At 43.1% G+C, this 25,623-nt stretch overlaps 1 protein-coding gene across 1 annotated transcript in view; it reads left to right on the top strand.

Annotated features, from left to right (window-relative positions):
- Positions 1-1,563: 1,563 nt before the first annotated feature.
- srrm4 (serine/arginine repetitive matrix 4) overlaps positions 1,564-25,623 on the top strand; it is an 86,784-nt gene continuing 62,724 nt past the window's right edge. Inside the window, exon 1 of the mRNA XM_024418237.1 lies at positions 1,564-2,419. Within this exon, the coding sequence (XP_024274005.1) occupies positions 2,232-2,419 (188 nt within the window). The 5' untranslated portion in view covers positions 1,564-2,231. The remainder of the gene's footprint in view (positions 2,420-25,623) is intronic.

The raw sequence follows: 25,623 nt of genomic DNA on the forward strand, positions 1-25,623 counted from the left end.
CCATCCAGGACCTCTACACAAGGCGTTGTCAGAGGTAGGCCCTAAAAATGGCCAAAGTGCCCTAGTCATAGACTGTTCTCTCTGCTACTGCACGGCAAGTGGTACGGGAGTGCCAAGTCTAGGTCCAAAAGGCTTCTTTACAGCTTCTACCCCCAAGCCATAAGACTGCTGAACAGCCAATCAAATGGCAACTGAGACTATTTGCATTGACTCCCCCCCTTTTTTACACTGTTGCTGCTCGCTGTTTATTGTCTGTGCATAGTCACTTTACCTCTACCTACATGTACATATTATCTTAATTACCTCAACTAACCTGTCGAGGTACATTGACTCGGTTCCGATACCCCCTGTATATAGCCTCATTGTTCTTTTCTTTTCTTCTTTTTTACTTTAGTTTATTTGGTAAATATTATTTTATTTTAAACTGCATTGTTGTTTAAGCATTTCGGTAAGGCCTAAACCTGTTGTATTCGGTGCATGTGACAAATACAAATGTCTGGATTTTGATTTTAATTTATTAAGCCAGTCCATGCCTGGCTGTGAAGAGGAGATTCTTTGACCTAGTAAAAGTATTTTAGAGTCATAACGTGTTGGGTGTCTAGTAAAATATGAATACATGGGTTAAGCCAAATAACACATGATTGTTTAAAGTTTTCTTCCATTGTGTGCCTAGAACTTAGAAAAGCCTCTGGTGATTGTCAAGCAATAAATGTGAGTTTTACTACCTGAAATATATTGCTTTCAGTGCATTCCTTTATCATAAACATTCAAATGTATCATCACTGTCAAAGTACAATCTATATTTAATCCTTATGCCTATACAACAATACATGATTTATCAGATTGCAAATATCTCTTCCTAAATTCAGTCTTCAGCAGTGTGACAGATAATGTGAGGGGCAGAAAGAGCAGAGACGAGAGAGGGAGGGCAGTGGGGGGTGTTGTGGTGTGGTGTGGTGTATTGCGTTGTGTAGCTGGAAGAGTTGGGCTGTCTAGGATAGCTGGGGAAACACTGTTTTTCTGTAATGTGATGTGTAGGGTTATGTTATGTATGGCCGTGTAGGCTTGCAGGGGAAAACTCTGATCCCTTGGGGCATTGTGTCAGGCACATGCACCAGCTGCCCCCCGCAGACCCAGCCTTTTGTTATGCTGATGGCCGGAACCAGCTTGGCCTTTTGTCCAAGACACAGAGGGAGAGAAGCAGAGACGGAGGGAGGGAGAGAGGCAGGGAGAGACTGAAAGAGAGACACTGAGTAAGATAATGAAAGTAAGGGGACGGAACAATGAGGCAAAGAAGAATTGGTAAGATAATAGGAGGGGAGAGATAGACAGACAGACAGACAGACAGACAGACAGACAGACAGACAGACAGACAGACAGACAGACAGACAGACAGACAGACAGACAGACAGACAGACAGACAGACAGACAGAGAGAGGAGGATACACAAGGTGTCCTACTCTCCTTGACCTATCCCAGCCTCCCAACACAACGTCACAGTCTGAGAGAGACAAAACAAGCAGCCATCAGCTAGGCTCCTCAGTCGCTTTGAACACACACCGCTCGTTTAGAACACACGCATACATACACACTCACACTCACTCATGACCCTGCGCGCCCACGAACTCAGACATACACAGTCAGCGAAACACTCGCCTCAGCTCTCAGAACTCATCCACGTGCTGGTGTGTTGAGAAACACTCTGTCACACATTCCGTCCGTCACTGGCTCCTTGGCTCTGACCGGAGAGAATGCTTCTGCTGTATCGCATATGACTCCATGCCTGCTCTAACTGAAGAGTGCTACAGAACACAGAGCAGAGCGGAAGCAGCAGCTGTGACTGAGGAACAGAGGAGGAGAAATGCTAACCCCCCTCTGAGAGAACAAAAAGCAGCCTGACGTTGTGGCAGCAGCAGAAACAGCCTTTGTCTTGTCCTGCTTGGTTCACATGCTCCCCCCGTAGAAGAAATCAGAAGAGAGGAGACCAGAGGAGAGGAGCCGCACTGACACACTGGCCTACTCTACCAGAGAGAGAAAGGGTTGGCTGTTTGATGTGTGTTATCCTGTTGCTCTTCCCTGTGTGGATTCAGTACTTGGACAGCTCCAGAGCACTAGGTCCGCTCAGCAACACAGTGTGTATTTTTGCTGGTCGTGTCTTACAGTCTATGTGAAGTCTCACTCGTCGAGACTCCATCTCCAGGGAAGCCCTGGACCCCCATTCCCAGCCCTTCATGGCTCTCTCCCTGGCTCCCTGCAGCCCCCTCTCCCTGGGGACAGCAGACAGCATGGCCAGCCTGGAGCACCAGGGGGAGAAGCAGCTCTTTGAGAAGTTCTGGAAGGGGACGTTTAAAGCTGTGGCCACACCGAGACCAGAGAGCATCATCGTGGCAAGCATCACCGCCAGTAGGAAGGTTATCAGGTCAGTTACTGTATCTCGCTACCTCTCCTACTGTAACTCGTTATTTTATCCTTTGTTTTGTATTGAACACATCTATAACTCTCTGAATTCAAGTTATATTTGTGCCTTGGCTTATCTTAGAATAGTGCATATATATGATGATAGCTAGCAAGCAGGTGATTCGATTTTAAATGAAGCAGGTGGTTGGATTTCTTGTAGCTATGTGCACACAGCACTGTCCAACATCAAGAAACACATGAATAATAATCTAACTATTTTGGGGGATTTCAAGGGCATTTTCATTTCATGCATTTAACATATCATATGTAAATAAAGGATTATATCACATAAAGGGAATCCCTCACAGCAGACATGCCATGTAAACATGACAGTGGCTACAGTATAATTGTCCCAGGCAGGCTTTTAAAGGTTACGTGCATGTCTTCTCTTCTCTCTCCGAGCCTCTAATGTCAGCCACGTCCCCTCCAGTGGCATGGTGGCCGTATGTTGCTGCCTCTCTGTGAAGTGCCACCGCCGTGTGTTATGTATTCATGCCCCTTGTCAGTGTGTGTGTGTGTTATCTATTCATGCCCATTTTCATCATTGCAAAGGTTATCCTCTACGATCAGCCCTCAGAGCAGACAGGCAGGCAGGGTGGAAACAGACAGGGAGAGATATGTGACATCAGTGTATCACATTTGATCTATTGTCTCACTCTCCTCCTCTTGTCCCGCTCTTCCTGTTTTCCCCGCTCCCGTCCTCAACAATCAGACACGATCCCCCAGCGCTAACAACTTTATCCCTCACCCTACCGCCCCACCCGACGAAAGGGTTCGTCAAACACTAAGGGCTTTTCACACTACTGAGCCGAACCGAGTCCAGCCAAACCAAGTTGTATTGAGCTGGCCTGGTTATGTTCCAGGTTGCTGAAAAGGCAAAATAGTGAGAAATGGGTATAAATATCTGTAGCAGTGGCTTTTGTGTATGGCCCTAACACACGAGAGAACAGTCACTGTCACAATCAACAGTTCTGAAGTCCCAATCACCTAAGACAACCATTTCCTCTGATAACCTTTGTTGATCTTCGAGTGTGGCTCAGTTGGTTGAGCATAGCGCTTGAAATGTCAGGATTGTGGATTCAATTCCTGCTGGGGCCACCTGTATGAAAATACATGCTTGCACTTCTGTAAATCGCTTTGGATAAAAGTGTCTGCTAAATGGCATATATTACAATAATTATTGTATTGTTTTGACACCCACCATCATAGCTGAATCTTATTTTAATGGGGATTATGATGGTTCATTGCACCTCATATGCAACATGTGTGGGGAACAGGCACATTGAACCATGAAATAGGTCATTGATGGATGTAACATCCTTTTAAGAGGCTATTCCTCATTCACAAAATGAGTGATACTGTATTGCTCTGAGTATTTGGTTTGTCAACCTGTGGGTTATTTTGTGTGTTTGAATATGAAACATACAATGCAACTGACAATGTAACGTCATCATAGCCAGCCAATTCACTGTCTGTCCCAATCAAAATGAGAAAGACAGTTCTCTCACTATTTCTGGATATATATATATATATATATATATATATATATATATATATATTTAAATCCCCCAAATATACCATCACTCATCTAACATGGGCTTATAAGACACAATATATTCAGAAAGGACACAATTCTCTGAGTTGAACTGAGCAGTGTCATTATAATGCCCAGCATTAGAGGAGACTAAAGAGGTTGTCTCTTCTGTTTGAGCCCTTCCATAAAGCACGTCCTCCAGCAGAGTTTCTGCCTCTCCTCTTCTCTCATCTCCTCTGGAGGGGCTGGCTCTGAATGACATTGACATTGACGCAAGCTTCGCACGGAGAGGGGAGATGACAGACAGATTTACAACTAGCTAACTAATGTTGTTAATTCAGCTCCAACCAGCCAGCCAGCTAGAGCCTAGGCTGACACTCGTAATTGTTTTCTCTCTCTTTCTCGCTCTCTCCCTCCCTCTCTCACTCTCCCTCTCCATCTTCCTCCCTATTTTTCCTTACTAGATTCTCCCCAGGTCTATAGCACAGGCAGAGCGAAGTGAAATGGTCTAATGTGCTCTGGCAGAATGTGTAGTGTAATGTAATGAGATAGAACAATGCACAAAGACAACACAAGGAGATTGTAGATGGGTGGAGAAGCATCCTACCTGTGTGCTGTATGTATGCTGATGATGTTCTGACGGTAACTGGGGAATGCTTAACCCGACAGAACACATACCCCCAGGCCCAGGCCTATTTATACACAAATTATTATTCAACATGTCCTCCCCTGGGATTTGAACTCACAACATGGTGTAGCTGGAAGATAGGAATGCTTTGAATCAAGAGGTTGTGAGTTCAAATCCCAGGTGTTGAATAGTAATTACTGTATAAATGAACATGCGCAATGTCATCCTATATGTCAAATATGTAAAAAATACAAATTTAAAAAAGAAGCACTTTGGGTGTCCCTAACCTAAGTTTTCTCCAGTTGCAGCCAACTAAAAATGTTAAGTTCAGGTAATACATTGACTGATCAGTTTAGTAAACTAGAAAAGGCTGTGTAACCAGTTACTGAATAATTATAAGTTGAATCATTAATCTCGCTCTTACCGCCCTCTTCCCCTTCCTCTCTCTCCCTGTCCCTCGCAGAGAAACATCATTATTCACGGTGTATAACCGAGGGGTGATGAACAATCCTAGTCAACTCCAGGGCAGTGACAGTGAGTGTAGAACAGATGGAGACAGGGGGAAGAGGGGAGGCAGATAGAGAGAGATGTTTAAGTTTAATCAGCGTCTTCCCTTCCTCCTCCTTCCCCCCTTTTATTTTCCTTTTATTTTTTCATTCTTCTCTCTGTCTTTTCCTTCTTCCAGCGTTACTGGCGCTTGAGAGTCACAGAGCAGTAATTAGAGCTGGTCATTCCATCTCTTCTCCCCCTCTCTTCTTTCCTCTCTCCTCTCTCTTTTCCCCTCTTCCATTGTCTCCCCTTGCTCCTCCCAGTCTTCCCCTCTTTTTCACACGGGTTGGCAGAGGGAGGGATGAGGTTACTAGCTCTGCAGCTGGAGGGTCACGCCCTTAGCTATTATAGCCCTGCAAGCTGTTTTGTTCAGGAGCTCTCTTCATAAAAAACGCAGGCCGCTGTGGTTTAGAGTTGGGGGTTGTGGTGGTTTTGTGTGTCTGACCTGCATGCCTGTGTGGGCTCGTTTGTGTGTGTTTGCAGGAGTTAACGGACACTTGTCCAGCACTGAGGCAGATGGCAAGCTAGGGGAGCTGTGGGAAGAGTAGCGGGGGGGCAAGACTCTTACCTCAGCCCTCAGCAGATGCTGCCCTAACGAGGAAAGGAAATGAGAGCTAAGGGATTGGGAGAGATTGCATCCAAAGGCATTGGGGATACACTTGCTGACTCACAAAGAAACAGCTACAGCGTAGCCTGTACAGTAAATGAACTAGGAATGAACTGCTGTTGCATCCGAAGGCATAGGGGAAACACTCTGACACAGAGGCATATACACGTGAATGGACATTGATACAGAGGTGGGATAGGAACACTTCTCTCAGCTCTAGACCAGTGGAACTACTCCCTCTTGCATCGAAAAACATAGAGAGGGGATACACTTTCTAACACGCATGGATGCAGTCTCAGTGTAGCTGTAAATGAACAGGGAATACGCCCTGTCTCAGATGTAGCTAGACCAGAGGCAGTAGTACTTTCTGGGGAGAAGCTGCTCTAGTCTGAACAACATGACAAAGATGATTCAATGATGTACGAGGTGGTGCTGCCGGAGTCAAGCCCTGGCTCTGTATATGCGTCCCAAATGACACCCATATGGGCCTTGGTCGAAAGTAGTGCACTATGTAGAGAATAGGGGTGTCATTTGGGACAAAGTCTGTATCATGTACAGTTCTTTCAACAGACGGGATTCGATTCCATTATTGATTTTTTACATGGCCTTTAACATTGAATCAAATCAAGCTGGGGTCTCTTCCCTAACACATTATTTAACATGGCTGTGAATTTGGAGGTTGTTCAGATTATCATTGAATATCATGCTACATTGAAGCATTTAATGGTAACTGTGGAACACAGCTTGCTCGTGTCTGTGCATATAGATGCTGCTGAATCTATACATGTACATACATTGACTCGTTGACATTCTCCTTATGTTATGACTCTGAGGCCACTGTGGTGCTAAACCACTCTGTGCAGTATTGCTGGGACAGGTTGGATTTCCATGGTGTTGGGCTGGAATGCTCCTGGCTGTGCTGCTATGGTACAGTACAGAGCTGTAGAGTGGCTGATACCCAGGCCCTGTATTTTCTCCTCTGTGGACTCTCTCAAAGTACAGAAATGCTCAGGGTTGAGCTGCTATGCTACAGAGCTGTAGAGCAGCTGATACGCTCGTCCCCAGGGGGGTTCTCCGCAGTAATTCCTCCATAATCTAACAGCAGTATTTCACAGGATGAGAGGAGAGGAGAGAGACACATTTAACCCTTTCAGTAGACCACAATGTCACAACATTTTTAGACTATGTTCAATAAATGTATATTGTGGAGTTGTCTCTTGAGTCTATGATTGGTTTTGTTTGAGTATATTTATTATTATTTTTTTAATAGATATATTATGGTTCCACTTAGCTACTGTAGTCCACCCACTTTTTAACCATGGTCTAATTTGGCCTTGATTTCCCAATATTTCAATTCTGCTTTCAAGTGATGCTGTGGGCTCTTGAGTGAAATGTTTCATTCATACATATCAAGCTCCTTGTGAAAGGAAAACACGAGGAAAACGAGTGTGAAGTCTTTGTGAAGAGTGACTGACGTAGCCGATGGGGCTGAGTGTTTTAAATGGGCCCTCTGCAATAATTCTGACAAAGCTTTGACAACTATATTTAATTTGGAGATATGTAAAAAAAAAAAAAAAAAATCATAATAATAATTATGGGCTGGTGAGGTCGCCATTTGTCAGCTCACAGTGCACTTTTGTGTAAAAATCAAACATATTGATATTTAAAGAGTCTCGTGACATTTAAAGGCTGTGCTCTACTAGCATAGGTACCATGAAATATTTGTTCCAGTCTGTCAGTATACCAGCTTCTATATAAACGTAGTTTATAGAAACTAAAGTGTATAAACCCTTATTTTACCAGGTAAGTTGATTGAGAACACATTCTCATTTACAACAACAACCTGGGGAATAGTTACAGGGGAGAGGAGGGGGATGAATGAGCCAACTGGAAGCTGGGGATGATTAGGTTGCCATGATGGTAAGATTGGAAATTAGACAGGACACTGGGGTTACTCTTACAATAAGTGCCATCTTTAGTGACCACAGAGAGTCAGGACACCTGTTTAATGTCCCATCCGAAAGACAGCACCATACACAGGGCAATGTCCCCAATCATTGCCCTGGGGAATTGGGCAATTTAGACCAGAGGAAAGAGAGCCTCCTACAGAAGCAAGCCAGCAGTGGGATGCAAGGTGGTATGCTGCTGGCGCAAAATAAGGGAAAGGAAGACATACCGTATGTCCTTAACTGACACGTTGATATAGACTACAGTCTCTAACCCGCTGAGACATTCTCTAGCCTTCTCAGAACCATATGTTCTCGATGGGGTTGGAAATGTATAAAACTCTGACTATTTTTGTTTGACATTGAACCACCTACGTATTAATCCTCTATGACAAAGTGAAGAAGTTTGATGCTGCTTACTCAAAGGTGATTGTATACCCAAGGACTCTACCAATTTCCTTCTCCAGAGAGAGAGAGAGAGAGGGAGAGTGAATGAGTGAGGCACTTTGTATATAAAAGAGAGCGATCAACTGTGGGCCATTGTGCTTGCTCGCACAACGACATTCACAGACAGAGAGGGAGGGAATAATGTGACTAAAAAGCCATATAAGTATAGGCAGAAAGGGAAAGAGAAAAAAAATTGAAATAAAGAGAGATACATAGAGAGACAGAAAGAGAGGGAGTGAGACAGACCAAAAGAGAAGTAAAGAGAGTAAAAGGAGAGAGAGAGTAAGAGAGGGACGGAGGGGCAAATCTAGCTGGACTTTTAATAAATTGGCATTGGCGCTCAATACTTTATGTAGTGGAGTAGGCCGCAGGGAGAAGTATAATGAGTGTCAAAGAGAGAGAGTGAGGCAGGGATGGATGAGGAAGGGACGAGGGAGGGAGGTAGGGGAGGGAGGGAGAGAGAGAGAGAGAGACGTGGACAGAGATGGAGACAAGAGCGAGAGAGAGATAGAGGACAAGAGAGAGAGACAGAGACCGGTGAAGAGTCATACCTTACTGTCAGAAATGTGAGTGAAAGCATTCTTCGTGTCATCGTGAGTTAAACCTATTTTGAGTCTGGCAATTTGCGGAAATGTTAACTCCACTCAAAGTCATTATACTATTATGTATAAATAAATGTTCCAGTTTCCGATGTGCACATCAATTCATTTTTCTCAGTTTAAAACAGGTTATGACCCCACAGTAAAATGTGTATAGTGGAATAAACTTAATAATGAAGAAATTAAGAGGGTATGAGAAGGGATGAATATCATTTGTCCTTTACTGATATTGCATTAAATTGAAGGTATGACTTCTTCCTTTGAGATATTCATTATGACTAATCTTGCAGTGGTTTAAGGGGAGAGGGAAATCTGGTCATTGTTTCCTATTAGATCTTCATAATCCAAAGAAGACTAGGTCTCTGCACATGTTCTTATCTGCCGCCGAACATACAACCAGCGGTGAATTGCTCTGCTATATACCAAAGACAATTTGCCAAGATGATATTAAGCGTTAAAGACAATATTTGAAATCTTGGTTAGAGCTCTAGCACAGCACAATTATGATACAAAGAGAGTAAATAGCCCACATTTGGTCTCACAATGCGCCCTAACCAAGGAAAGCTTATATTCACACCTCAATTTGATATAGGACATATTGCAAAGGGCTCAACTTGAGTACAGCAAAAATATGTGACAATCCTGAAGATCTAAGGGTCAAAATGTTTCTTCTTTTACTTTTCCTTGAACTACTAAAATTGATCATGATCGGAGCATTTTATGGCCTGTTCTATAGTGGTCAGAAGACTCAGTGGGTGTCACTAAAGGTCACTTGCATGGTGTGACCAATGATGTGTATACGCAAGCCCTGGTATTCACCTGGGATTTATCCGATAGCTCTGATGCTCGTCGGATGTGGCACGGCTTGCAAACTATAACAGATTACAAAGGGAAACTCAGCCGCGAGCTGCACAGTGATGCGAACCTATCAGACAAGCTAAATGCCTTCTATGCTCTCTTCGAGGCAAGCAACACTGAACAATGCATGAGAGCACCAGCTGTTCCGGACGACTGTTTGATCACGCTCTCCGTAGCCAATGTGAGTAAGACCTTTAAACAGGCAAGCTGGCAAGTGTCTTCACTGACATTTTCAACCTCTCCCAGATCCAGTCTGTAATACCTACATGTTTCAAGCAGACCACCATAGTCCCTGTGCCCAAGAACGCCAAGGTAACCTGTCTAAATGACTACTCCCCGTAGCACTCACATCTGCAGCCATGGAATGCTTTAAAAGGCTGGTCATGGACCCACTCCCTGGACCCACATAAATCCACACTGCCATTTCCCACCTGGACAAAAGGAACACCTACTTGAGAATGCTGTTCATTGACTACAGCTCAGCGTTCAACACCATGTTGCCCTCCAAGCTCATCATTAACCTAAGGTTAAGATTAATTACCTCCCTCTGCAACTGGATCCCCCAGGTGATGAGGGTGGGCAACAACACATCAGCAACATTAACCCTCAACACAGAGGTCTCTCATGGGTCCGTGCTTAGTCCCCTCCAGTACTCCCTGTTCACCCATGACTACGTGGCCGTGCACGACTCCAACACCATCATTAAGTTTGCTGACAACAAAACGGTGGTAGAACTGATCACTGACACCAATGAGAGCCTACAAGGAGGAGGTCAGAGACCTGGCAATGTCGTGCCAGTACAACAACCTCTCCCTCAATGTCAGCAAGACTAAGGAGCTGATCGTGGACTACAGGAAATGGAGGGCCGAGTACACCTCCATTCACATCGACGGGGCTGTAGTGGAGTGGGTCGAGAGCATCAAGTTCCCCGGTTTCCACATCACTAAGGACCTATCATGGTCCAAACACACCCACACAGTCATGAAGAGGGCACAACAATGCCTCTTCCCCCTCAGAAGGATGAAAATATTTGGCATTGGCCCTCAGATTCTCAAAAACATTCTTCAACTTGAGAGTATCTTGACTGGCTACATCACCGCTTGGTATGGCAACTGCTTGGGTAGTGCATACTGCCCAGTACATCCCTGGAGCTGAACTCCCTGCCATCTAGGGCCTCTATACCAGGTTTGAAAACTGGGCCGGTCATGGACATCGTCTCACAAGTTTGGACAGCACAGAACAGTGCGGTACATTACAGTGCAGTTGGGCACAGTGGAGCGTGACAGAGAGGAAGCCCCTAAAAAATTGTCAAAGACTCCAGACAACCAATTCATAGACTGTTCTCTCTGCTACCACACAAGTGGTACCGGAGCACCAAGTCTGGGACCAAAAATCTCCTGAACAGCTTCTAACCCCAAGCCATGAGACTGCTGAACAGTTAATAATGTGGGTAGCCATTTAACTGTGTATTCATCCCCTTTCTTTTGCACTGTCTCTGTTGCACTGGCTCTATGCACACTCACTGGACTCTACCCACACACTAACACATACTACACTGACACTCCAACACACAAATACATAATCACACACACACAGTTGCATACGCTCACACACACACACACACAAAACAAATCCACACACACATATTGACACCATTATCAATCTTGATTGCCTGGTCACTTTTACAGCTGCCTATATGTACATATGACCTCAATCACCACAACTACCTCATACCCCCAGCATATTGACTTGGTACCGGTACTAGTGCCCCTTGTGTATAGCCTCGTAATTGTTATTTTATTGTATTACTATTTTTAAAAAATGGTGCGCTAATTTTTGTACTTTTTAACTCTGCATTGTTAGGAAAGAGCTTGTGAGTAAGCATATTACCGTAAAGTCTACACTTGTTGTATTCGGCGCATGTGACAAATGCAATTTTATTTGATTGCTGATGGTATGTATTGACCAATGATAGGCTTTGAAGCCACAGGTTGTGTAACAATGTTCGTCTGAGGAAAAAGGAGTAGACCAAAGCACAGGGTGGTACGTGTTCATATTTCCTTTAATTAACTGAACACTAAATACAAAAGAACAAGAGAATAAATGAAAACCGAAACAGTCCCGTATGGTGCAAACACTGAAATGGAAAACAACTACCCACAACCCATAGTGGGAAAACAGGCTGCCTAAGTATGGTTCTCAATCAGAGGCAACGATTGACAGCTGCCTCTGATTGGGAACCATACCAGGCCAAACTCCTAGAAATATAACACACAGAACAAAACATAGAATTCCCACCCCAATTCACGCCCTGACCAAACTAAAATAGAGACATAAAAAAGGAACTAAGTGTCAGGATGTGACAGGTTGGCCACATTGGCACTCCTCAGAAGAAGCAGTCCTCCATAGGAATGAATGGAATTCTATAGTATTGAAATTAAATGTTTCAAGGACAAAATCGCATGTATTTAAGAATTTTGTTGTCTTGTGGGGACAGTTACAAAAAAATATTATTTTAAGGAAAATGTTTTTTTATTTGTAATTTTATATTTAGCTAACATAATATAATGTAAAAGTACGCATTAAGGTGTCTGTAATATAATACAGGTGGCAAAAACAAAAGTAGACATTAATAAATGCATTTCCATAGCTTCCAAAATGTTTTTTACAATAGTGGGGGAGCGCTAAGATGGAGGCCCGGTGGCTTCAAAACAGCGCTACCTGTCAGTCATGTAGTGTATATATATATATAAATCATTGGGTGTGACCCGTGCCATGGGGGAGTTAATGAGAGCGAGAGGAGAGGAGGAGGAGAGGAAAGAGAGAGAGAGAGAGAGAGAGAGAGAGAGAGAGAGAGAGAGAGAGAGAGAGAGAGAGAGAGAGAGAGAGAGAGAGAGAGAGAGAGAGAGAGAGAGAGAGAGAGAGAGAGAGAGAGAGATAGATAGCAGCACTGCATTGGGAGAAAGCACAATACTCACTATCCTCTGATAAACCATTCCATTGAAACACTGCACAGGGCCCTTACACACATCACTTCCTCCCGAGCACTGCTCCCACAGTAACAGCATGGTAAACTAATGGAAAGTGGAAAGGGATTGGCTGAGATTTAATCTCTCGTGGACAGACTACCTAAACATAACTGGTACAGTAGATCTGTCGGCATGCTATGGAATGCGTGAGATAATGAGCAGCATTACTTCCAAGTCTTGGGTTTTTCTCACTGGTTATTTAGACGTATCAGGATCAGGCGAAGGCGGTGCTAAAACATTGCTTTGACGGATGAGAAACACAGTTGAAAATATGCTTTGGCTGAGAGTTGGAGACTCTCAGCCAATCTCAATTTCTAAGATGCTCCCCACCAGAACCTAATCGAGCATCTGACCAAATTACACAAGATTTTAGTTCCAGGTTAACCGAGATTAGGGAAACGTCTTGAACCACAACAGATGAAACGTGTCAATAAACCAACCCACTTTCCACCACTTTGTCATAATTAAGATCTGGGAATGTGTTTTTTAATGGCTGTCAACTCATCGTTAAGAAACACATTTGCGTCAGTCTCCCATGTGTAATGCAATGAAACTGTCGTGTTGGACAGATCTCCAATAAACGTGGATGCTGAGAAAGTATTAATTGTAATAAGATCAGCAGTGCTTTGAGGAAAGACAGATGATGAGAGATGATGGTTTGTGTCCCAAATGTCACCTATTTCCCTTTATAGTGCACTACTTTTGACCAGGACACATTATTACCATTCAGACTACACCCATGGGGCCCCGGTCAAAAGTAGTGCCCTATAAAGGGAATAGGTTGCCATTTGGGATGCACACATAGTTATTGCCAGTTCCAACTGGAACGTTCCACAAGGTACAGCAGCACCATCACTCATAATGACTGTGCAGTGGAATGACTCCTAGCCAAATAGATTGCACAGAGACCCAAGACTCATTAAAAATACATACACTCTGAGTCGACATATTGGAAAATCCAGAAAAATCCTGCATAATAGCTTGACAGCGCATCTCCCCAGTGGCCAATTCAGGTCTGAAGGACGAGGAGGGTAGAAAAAAATGTATCCGTCCCAAATTGAACTGTATTCCCTGTGTACACCCTAAAGGCTTCTTCGATTGTCCCCATATGAGGAACCTTTTGATGATACCGTGCTGGTTCCTGGTAGAACCCTTTTGGATCCAAGTAAAACCCTTTCCACAGAGGGATCTACATGGAATCCAAATGGTTATACCTGGAACCAAAAAGGGTTATCCTATGGGGTGAGTGTAGTGCACCACTATTGACCAGGGCACTATGTATGGAATAGGGTGCCATTTAAGGCACACACAGTATTTACAACAGGTTTAAACACTGGAGACAGAGAGACAAACCAAACACTCTGTTGTCTCTCAATAGAACAGATCTGAGGATCTGGATCCATATTGTCTCTGTCTGTCAGCTTGCAAACTAAAGCCAGTCCCTACTTGCAGATTTCTTGCTTGGTCCGGACAATATTTTCTTTGTGGCTGTTGAACGGACCCCAGAAGCGATTGAAGAGCCATTATAACAATGCAAACTTATCAAAGTCAAACCCTCGTCACTAACATTAAATCATTTCACTTTATCGTGGTGCCGGGTCTGCCCCACACATTTCCATGTCATATCCATTGTTTTGGTCAAGTTCCATGGAGCACTTTATTGTAACTATCTGATTGTAATGTTTTTTTCCGTAACCAAACATTCTAAATTAATGGGGGAATAGGTTGGGATTAACAATAACTTTACAAATTAATATACATTTCACAGGGCATTGATAAACATTGACAAACAATTAACACAATGAAACAAGTAGTGCACACGAACTGGCAGGAGTCCATGCGCAATAGTGGAGAGTGATGGTGTCTTTAGCCTTTCTTCGCCACACACCCATCCCCTTATTCTGGTCTCAACATTTAAAATGATGCTCGAGACACGTTCCTCACACATATGCAGCAACATCATTAACATTGTCAGGATGTAGCAGTGGTCATTTTCCCTTCAACTGAAATCGTTACTGTTCAGTATTCCTAACCACCCCCCTTAAACACACACACTACCCAAACTAATGGACATGTGACAGCAAGGCAGAATGGCACATTCCAAACAAGCATGTATGGTTCATTGAAAAAAAGCTTAGCTAATATGCTTAATAAGGTAGTGTGAGGATTAGAATAATTATGTAACTGCTATGGGCTAGGACTGCTTTCTTTCTTTTTATTTTCTTCAACAGGGGAAGGTTATTTTCCTCCCCGTGCCCTAGAGAAATCAATGAGAGAGGGCAACGGGAGTTCACATTACACATATGACTGCATAGTTTGTTTAGATCATTATTTTATACAATTATTCAAATAACCAGACCCTATCTCAGTGTCTGGGACCACAGTTTTCTTTGTTGGGTTTCATGGCTTAACATACACTACATGAACAAAAGTATATGGACACCTGCTCGTCTAACTTCTCATTCCAAAATCATGGGCATTAATATGGAGTTGGTCCCCCAGGTCAATTCAGTTCTTTCACACTGATCTCGACAACCCATTTCTGTGCGGACCTTGCTTGGTTTAAAAATAAAATGATTTCGCCTTTATTTAACCAGGTAGACCAGTTGAGAACAAGTTCTCATTTACAACTGCGACCTGGCCAAGATAAAGAAAAGCAGTGCGACAAAAAACAACAACACAGAGTTACACATGGGATGAACAAAAGTACAGTCAATAACACAATAAAAAAATCTATATACAGTGTTTAAAAATGGAGTAAGGAGGTAAGGCAATTAATAGGCCATAGTAGCGAAGTAATTACAATTTAGCAAATTAACACTGGAGTGATAGATGTGCTGATGATGTGCAAGAAGAAATACTGGTGTGCAAAAGAGCAAAAAAAAGTAAATAAAAACTATATGGGAATGAGTTAGGTAGTTTGATTGGCTATTTACAGATGGGCTGTGTACAGCTGCAGCAGTAAGCTGCTCAGATAGCTGATGCTTAAAGTTAGTGAGGGAGATTTAAGTCTCCAACTACAGCGATTTTTGAAATTCGTTCCAGTCATTGGCAGCAGATAGCTGGAAGAAAAGGCGGCCAAAGTAGTTGTTGGCTTTGGGGATGACCAGTGAGATATACCTGCTGAAGTGCATGCTACGGGTGGGTGTTGTTATGGTGACCAGTGAATTGAGATAAGGTGGAGCTTTACCTAGAAAAGACTTATAGATGACCTGGTGACGAATACGTGACGAATACGTAGCGAGGGCCAGCCGACGAGAGCATACAGGTCACAGTGGTGGGTGGTATGTGGGGCTTTGGTGACAAAACGGATGGCACTGTGAGAGACTGCATCCAGTTTGCTGAGTAGAGTGTTGGAGTCTATTTTGTAAATGACATCGCTGAAGTCGAGGATCGGTAGGATAGTCAGTTTTACGAGGGTATGTTCGGCAGCGTGAGTGAAGGAGGCTTTGCTGCGAAATAGGAGGCCGATTCTAGATTTAATTTTGGATTGGAGATAATTAATATGAATCTGGAAGGAGAGTTTACAGTCTAGCCAGACACCTAGGTATTTGTAGTTGTTCACATATTCTAAGTCAGAACCGTCCAGAGTAGTGATGCTAGTCGGGTGGACGGTTGCGGGCAGCAATCGGTTGAAGAGCATGCATTTAGTTTTACTAGCGTTTAAGAGCAGTTGGAGGCCACAAAAGGATTGTTGTATGGCATTGAAAGCTTGTTTGGAGGTTAGTTAGTACAGTGTCCAAAGAAGGGCCAGATGTATACAGAATGGTGTCATCTGTGTAGAGGTGGATCAAGGAATCACCCGCAGAAAGAGCAACATCATTGATATATACAGAGAAAAGATTCAGCCTGAGAATTGAACCCTGTGGTACCCGATAGAGACTGCCAGAGGTCCGGACAACAGGCCCTCCAATTTGACACACTGTACTCTATCTGAGAAGTAGTTGGCAAACCAGGCGAGGCAGTCATTTGAGAAAACAAGGCTGTTGAGTCTGCCGATAAGAATACGGTGATTGACAGAGTCGAAAGCCTTGGCCAGGTCGATGAAGATGGCTGCACAGTACTGTCTTTTATCGATGGCGGTTACGATATCGTTTAGTACCTTGAGCGTGGCTGAGGTGCACCCGTGACCAGCTCGGAAACCGGATTGCACAGCAGAGAAGGTACGGTGGGATTCGAAATGGTCGGTGATCTGTTTGTTAACTTTCAAAGACTTTAGAAAGGCAGGGCAGGATGGATATAGGTTTGTAACAGTTTGGGTCTAGAGTGTCACTCCCTTTGAAGAGGGGGATGACCGCGGCAGCTTTCCAAACTTTAGGAATCTCGGACGAGACGAAAGAGAGGTTAAACAGACCTTCTGGCATGGCCAGAACTGGTTGTCTAGTGTGTTGGGGGCAGAGAATAAAAGATAGTAGAATAGATTCAGGGCATAATGTACAGACAGGGGCATGGTAGGGTGCAGTGGAGGTAAACCTAGGCATTGATTGACGATAAGAGAGGTTGCATCTCTGGAGGCACTAGTTATGCTAGGTGAAGTCACCGCATGTGTGGGAGGTGGGACAAAAGAGGTATCTGAGACATGTTGAGTGGGGCTAGGGGCTCCACTACCCTAAACAACAGTATACAAGCATATTGACATTAGAGGGAGACATAAAGCAATCACAGGTGTTGATTGGGAGAGCTAGCTAAGACAACAACGGATAAGACAACAACAGCTAATCAGCTAAGACAACAACAACAGGTAAAGAGGGTCAGTTAACTACACACGGGGCCTGAGTTTGAGGCTGGGGCCGACGGATAAACAAAATAAACAAACATGGTGTACTGTGATTAATGAACAGTCCAGCAGGCATCAGCTGTGTAGCCAGGTGATCATAGGGTCCAGTCAACAGCAATAGATGAAACAGGGAAGTTGTTAGGGAGTCATTACTACGCTAGCAAGCGGGAGACACAGCGTTCATAAAGTTAGCAGGCCGGGGCTAGCAGAAGCATCTTCACCGACGTCCGACATTGGCCGGTTAAGGGCACATCGGACGGAATTATGTCGGCAGACCAGTCGTGATGGATTGTTGGGGCTCCGTGTTGACAACTGGTCTAGGCCAATTGGCAAAAGAGGTAATGTAGCTGGAGTAATTTTGTTTGCTAGCTGAAACAGGAAAGGGCCTTCCCCAAACTGTTTCCACAAAGTTGGAATCACAGAACTGTCTAGAATGTCATTGTATGCTGTAGCATTAAGATGTCCCTTTACTGGAATTAAAGGGCCTTGCCCAAACCATGAAAAACAGCCTCAGGCCATTATTCTTCCTCCACGAAACTTTACAGTTGGCACTATGCATTAAGGGCAGGTAATGTTCTCCTGGCATCCTCCAAACCCAGATTCGTCTGTCGGACTACCAGATGGTGAAGCATGATTCATCACTCCATAGAATGCGATTACACCACTCCAGCCGACGCTTGGCATAGCACATGGTGATCTTAGGCTTGTTGTGTGGCTGCTCAGCCATGGAAACCCAATTCATGAATCTCCCGATTAACAGTTATTGTGCTGATATTGCTTCCAGAGGCAGTTTGGAACTCGGTAGTGAGTGTTGCAACCGAGGAGAGAGAAAAAACACTGCACTCGGCAGCATGGTTCTGTGAGCTTGTGTGAGCTACCACTTCGCGGCTGAGCCGTTGTTACTTCTAGACATTTCTACTTCACAATAACAGCACTTACAGTTGACGGGGCAGCTCTAGCAGGGCATAAATTTGACAAACTGACTTGTTGGAAAGTGGCAGGCCTCCTATGACGGTGCCACATTGAACGTCACTGAGCTCTTCAGTAAGGCCATTCTACTGCCAGTGTTTGTCTATGGAGATTGCATGGCTGTGTGTTCGATTTTATACAACAGGTGTGGCTGAAATAGCATAATCCACAGATTTGAAGGGATGGCCGCATACTTTTGTATATATATACAGTGGGCCCCAAAATTACTGGCAATGCACAAACAATACTTAAACAAATATAAACAATATAATTATAGAGACAAACTCAAAATACTAACATGCGAAAAATACTGTACTTTATTAATATTTCAATGGAACCCAACAAAATCATTTGTTGATTTAATTAAAAATCAATGTCTTCCAAATCAAGGTTTCACAATTAATGGCACCCTTAAATATTATTGTAAATAACATCTACCAAAATTAAACCAGGAATTAAATTCCACTTATTTAAGTTTATCTAAGTGTTAAGAAACTATTTTGAGCCATTATATCACTTCCTTTTTCACTAGGGTATAAAAATGAGGTAACACGCATGTAATATCCTTTTGTCATCTAACACCATGAAGAAAACAAAAGAACTGGCAGTTCAAAAGAGACAGATGGCCGTAGACCTTCATAAATCTGGTAATGGCTACAAGAAGATCCACAAACGATTGAATATACCACTGAGCACTGTCAGGGCAATTATTTAAAAATTCAAAAGATATGGAACAGCTGAAAACCTCACGGGTAGAGGACGCAAATGCATTTTGCCCCCAGGATAGGGAGGAGGATTGTGAGAGAAGCAACAAAACTCCCAGAATCACTGTGAAAGAATTGCAGGCCTTGGTGGCGTCTTGGGGTCACCAGGTTTAAAAAAGCACCATGAGACTCCACCTCCACAACCACAGGCTCTTTGGAAGGGTTGTCAGAAGAAAGCCCTTAATGACCCAAAGACACAGATGCAAACACTTGGAGTTTGCCAAACGTCATTTAAATTATGATTGGAAGAAGGTGCTCTGGTCAGATGAGACCAAATTTAAATGTTTTGGTCAGATACAGCATCGGCATGTTTGGCGTCGAAACAGAGATGCATACAAGGAGAGGCACCTCATACTTACGGTGAAATATGGTGGTGGGTCAGTGATGTTTTGGGGCTGTTTTAATTCCAGATGTCCAGGGGCAGTGGTTAAGATTGATGGCATAATGAATTCCACCAAGTACCAGGCAATTTTGGCTGACAATCTGGTTGCCTCTGCCAGAAGGCTGGGACTTGGCCGTAATGTGGACTTTCCAACAAGACAAAGACCCAAAACATACCTCAAGATCCACACAGAAATGGTTCTGGAACAATAAATCAATGTTCTGCCATGGCCTTCTCAGTCCCTGGACCTCAATCCAATGGAAAACCTGTGGGCTGAGTTGAAGAGGGCAGTTGATAAGTGCAAACCCAAGATTGTGAAGGATCTTGAAAGGATCTGCATAGGGGAATGGTCAAAAAAATCCCACCTCATTTGGCCGCCTTTCGTTCCAGTTCTCTGCTGCCTGTGACTGGAACGAATTGCAAAAATCACTGAAGTTGGAGACTTTTATCTCCCTCACCAACTTCAAACATCTGCTATCTGAGCAGCTAACCGATCGCTGCAGCTGTACATAGTCTATCGGTAAATAGCCCACCCAATTTTACCTACCTCATCCCCATACTGTTTATATTTATTTACTTTTCTGCTCTTTTGCACACCAATATCTCTACCTGTACATGACCATCTGATCATTTATCACTCCAGTGTTAATCTGCAAAATTGTAATTATTCGCCTACCTCCTCATGCCTTTTGCACACAATGTATATGGACTTTTTTTTCTACTGTGTTAATGACTTGTTAATTGTTTACTCCATGTGTAACTCTGTGTTGTCTGTTCACACTGCTATGCTTTATCTTGGCCAGGTCGCAGTTGTAAATGAGAACTTGTTCTCAACTAGCCTACCTGGTTAAATAAAGGTGAAATTATTATTTATTTTTTTAATTAACCTTGTCAAACAATACAGGAAAAGACTACATGCTGTTATCCTTGCCAGAGATGGTTGCACTAAGTACTAAATGAGGAGTGCCAATAATTATGAAACGTTGATTTTGTATTAAATAATTGTATGATTTTGGTGGTTCCACTGGAACATTAATAAAGTACAGTATTTCTCACATTGGTATTTTGAGTTTATCTCTATAATTATATTGTTTATATTTTTTAAAGTAGTGTTTGTACATTGGCAATTGGTCATTTTGGAGCAACACTAGTGTATGTAGTTCATATATATGCATGACAGACTGAAAAAATATATAATTTCAGCAAAATAATGTTCAATCAGAAGTCAAATAAATGGGAACACAAAAATAAGTAAGCCTTTGAGAATGTTGTCAGACAGAAACGGAAAAAGGGACACCGCTGAGGGTGTTTGTAAAGGGCATGTGTTCTCCAAAGCTGCATGTTACATACAGTAGTGATGGGCCTGGCTGAGGCTCTACAGGCGCAGTGTGACTGTTATTCTCAGTGACGTTCCAGTAGATGACAGATCGTGCTGAGGATGCTTAGGAAGAATGAAGCTGACAGGTTAGCTATCTTCCAGGGCCTGCCTGGATACGTTGGGATACTCTAAGAAGAGCAGTCGTGAGTGGAGGAGGTATGATCAGTTCTTATTGTGTCTGGCCAAATCACATTTAGGCTGGTTTATTAGACACCTATGACACTCAAAAACGGTTTGGATTGGATTTATAAGAGCATGGAACCTCTGTAATTGGTTGACCTCCTATTAAATGGATCTATATGGATCTGATGGTGATTTGGGGATAGTTTGTCAATTATAGAAAAAAGTTTAATTAATGCATCTCATTTAATTTCCATGGCTTAATCATAATCACAACTGAGTTAGAATAGGACGAGGGATGGACTCAATTTCCAAACGTCTTAATAGCCTATCTATTTCATTTTGTGTCAATGGGGAAAAAAATTGGTTATCACACTTTTCTCTCAGTTCATTTGGAAAACATGAAAGCCTTTGCAGATAATCCCGTAATTAAACAGTTATTTTAGGGGTTTCAATTAAAATGTTGAGCTCTGCAGTGTCCTTGTGGTGAAAGATATGGAATTGCTTTGTCTCAGCAACTCGCTTTGACTCTGAACTGAAGACAGTGGCTTGCATCACAAATGACACCCTTTATAGTGCACTTCTTTTACCAGAGCCGTATAAAAGTAGTGCACTATAAAGGGAAAAGGCAGCCATTTGGGATAGAAACTGTTTAAGGACATCAAATTGCGGTAAAACCCCTAGATCTGCCTAAGAGGATAGGCTCAGAATGAATGATGTGGCTTTGATCAGAAGGCAGTATTTTCTGGTGTCCCATCTAAATGAGTTTCAAATTCTTCTCTCTGGATTTCTCTCTCTCTTTCTCTCTCATGCTCTCTCTCTCTCTCCCTTTCTCACTCCCTCTCGGTAGATGTTGAATTATTTAAGCTGAGTTTGAGATGGGAGTTTTTTATTTTCCGCCTTTCTCTGTTGTTCTTTTCCGAGTAAACCTCTGTGAAATGATACACAACAAACCTAGAATAACGTGAAATATATATAAGGCATGGTATGTGCTTCAGCCGTACATATGGACGGGGTTTTCAATGCACTCATGAATATATTGATCAGTCACAGTAGTGAGCACCCAGTCTTGCTTTTGTCAATGCTTCTTTCAAGACTTTATAACATATATTTTGTTAACTGCCAAGTAAAAAGTAAGCAGCATAAAAACTTTAGCTGTGGACTCTGAATGATATGCAGTCGAGTGTGATCCTGATCCCACCTCATTGAATTTAAAATATTCCGTTAGAGTTAGAGGGACGATGGCCTTTAAAGTGATGATGCAGCTAAACTAATGGCTCTTGACTGCTGGCATAATTCCACTCATGATGGCTAAAGGGTATCTATAATAGACTTAGATATCAAAGTCAAGAATGCAGGGTGCACACACATATTCTTGTGTATAATGCAATAATCGAACCCTCTGACTTTTCATGTTTGCATGCTTCTAAATTGCTTTCAACGCCTAATGCTCATACGCATTGCATAACCGTGGGTGCAATGTAGCCTATCAGAAGAGTCGGAGGCGTTGCCTATTGGGGGCGTGACTTTCAATTTGTACCAGCACTGAATTTTAAATGATATCTGATTAAGTACTTTGATACTAAAGAGCCTTGAAAAGTTCCCAATGTTGAGAAGGTCACCATTTGGTTACAATATTGTTGTCAATGTTGGCGTGCGTACAGAGGGCGGAGTCAGGTGCAGGAGAGCAGAGAGTTGTTAACAGGCGCACACTTTATTTAGGCAGGAGAAACCAACAGACGGACGATACTGAGTCAAAACCTCCAGCCAATGCAAAAGTGCAAACGCGCAAACAGTCACAATAATATGCCTCGTGAAATAAAACACGGAAATAAACGCATACCGGTAAAGCGCGTCAACAGACACGTAACCCCAAAACAATCTCACACAAAGACATGAGGGGGAACAGAGGAATAAATACATGTAGAGTGGTTGGGGAATGAAAACCAGCTGTGCAGGGAACAAGGCAAAACAAATGGATAAATGAACAAATGGAGCAGCGATGGCTAGAAAGCCGGTGACGTAAGCGGTGACTTCGACCACCGAATGCCGACTGAACAAGGAGAGGGGCCAACTTAGGCGGAAGTCGTGACAATTGTAACCAGTTAAGGTGAAAGTCTATTGTAAGAAAATAGTTTCTGGAGTCATTATTCATTATTTGATGTTATGGAACAAACATAATATCTTGATAAACAGGAAATGTATTTAATTGCTTGTAACCCCTGTGAGTAAGAAAAATTATGTTGAAATGACATGTAAAATACGCATTTCCAGACGTTGAACTTAGGTTAAATTTTGGTTCTGAATGAAAGATGAAAATATATGTTTTCCGTACCTTTAAAATACATATTTTCCAGGATGTTGAAAAGGCATCTTTTCCGGACATTGAAATAGATGTCTATGATTGGTTTAGATTTTGTTCGGATCAACAAAAAAACAATGTCCGTGTATGTGGAAGATGTCCAAAAGACGGCTCGTGCTTGCTGGGTGTTAGCCTACCATGTCGGGCCACAATTTATTTTTATTTTTATTTATTTTACAAATGGTGGTAGGCCAACCAATTGTAAAACAGGCCATTGCATTGGCTTCATTAGTCCTGATTCCTGTGATTAATCATTTTGGCTATTTACAGAGCATTCGGGAGGTACTCCTTGCTGTCCCCAGTCCACCTGGCCGTGCTGCTGCTCCAGTTTCAACTGTTATGCCTGCGGCTATGGAACCCTGACCTGTTCACCGGATGTGCTACTTGTTCCAGACCTGCTGTTTTCAACTCTCTAGAGACAGCAGGAGCGGTAGAGATACTCTCAACGATCGGCTATGAAAAGCCAACTGACATTTACTCCTGAGGTGCTGACCTGTTGCACCCTCGACGACCACTGTGATTATTATTATTTGACCATGCTGGTGATTTAGGAACATTTGAACATCTTTGCCATGTTCTGTTATAATCTCCACCCGGCACAGCCAGAAGAGGACTGGCCACCCCTCATAGCCTGGTTCCTCTCTAGGTTTCTTCCTAGGTTATGGCCTTTCTAGGGAGTTTTTCCTAGCCACCGTGCTTCTACACCTGCATTGCTTGCTGTTTGGGGTTATAGGCTGGGTTTCTGTACAGCACTTTGAGATATCAGCTGATGTAAGAAGGGCTATGTAAATTAATTTGATTTAATTTATTCAGACCCCTTGAATTTTTCCACATGGTTGCTGTGAGACTCGAAATTGAGCTCTGGTGCATCTTGTTTCCATTGATCATCCTTGAGATGTTTCTACAACTTGATTGGAGTCCACCTGTGGTAAATTCAATTGATTGGACATGTTTTGAAAAGGCACACACCCGTCTATATAAGGTCCCACAGTTGACAGTGGATATCAGAGCAGAAAACAAGCCATGAGGTCGAAGGAATTGTCCATAGACAGGATTGTGTCAAGCTCAGAGACAGGATTGTGTCAAGGCACAGATCTGGTACCAAAAAACGTGTGCAGCATTGAAGGTCCCCAAGAACACAGTGGCCTCCACCATTCTTAAATGGAAGAAGTTTGGGACCACCAAGACTCTGCCTAGAGCTGGCCGCCCGGCCAAACTGACCAATCGGGGGAGAAGGGCCTTGGTCAGGGAGATGACCAAGAATCCGTTGGTCACTCTGACAGAGCTACAAAGTTCCTCTGTGGAGAAGGGAGAATCTTCCAGAAGGACAACCATCTCTGCAGCACTCCACCAATCTGGCCTTTATGGTGGAGTGGCCAGACGGAAGCCACTCCTTAGTAAAAGGCACATGACGGCCTGCTTGGAGTTTGCCAAAAGGCGCCTAAAGGACTCTTGAGACCATGAGAAACAAGATTCTCTGGTCTGATGAAACCAAGACTGAACTCTTTGGCCTGAATGCCAAGCATCACGTCTGGAGGAAACAGAGAGATCCTTGATGACAACCTGCTCCAGAGTGCTCAGGACTTCAGACTGGGGCGAAAGTTCACCTTCCAACAGGACAACGACCCTAAGCACACAGCCAAGACAACACAGGAGTGGCTTTGGTACAAGCCCGGATTTTAATCTGGTCTATCTCTGGAGTGTCCTGAAAATAGTTGTGCAGCCATGCACCCCATCCAGCCTGACAGCGCTTGAAAGGATCTGCAGAGAAGAATGGGAGAAACTCCGCAAATACAGGTGTGCGAAGCCTGTAGCGTCATACCCAAGAAGACTTGAGGCAGTGATCGCTGCCAATGGTGCTTCAACAAACTACTGAGTAAGGGATCTGAATACTTATGTAAATTTGATATTTTCAGTTTTTCATTTTAAAACTTTTGCAAAAATGTCTAAAAACCTGTTTTTGCTTTGTCGTTATGGGTTGTTGTGTGTAGATCGATGAGAAAAATAAAACAATTTAATCCATTTTAGAATTAGGCTGGAATGTGACAAAAATGTGGAGAAAGTCAAGGGATCTAAATACTTTCTGAATGCATGGAAGCTCTCAATATCAGCTACCCAACTTTATCAGGAGTTATCGTAAGCTTATTTGCAATGTGTTTACACCGAGGGAAATGCAAAAGTATTTTATTTGTCACTATGATCAGCTTGTTAAAAATG

This window comes from Oncorhynchus tshawytscha, linkage group LG04 (genome assembly GCF_018296145.1).
Source record: "Oncorhynchus tshawytscha isolate Ot180627B linkage group LG04, Otsh_v2.0, whole genome shotgun sequence".
NCBI classification, from domain to species: domain Eukaryota; kingdom Metazoa; phylum Chordata; class Actinopteri; order Salmoniformes; family Salmonidae; genus Oncorhynchus; species Oncorhynchus tshawytscha.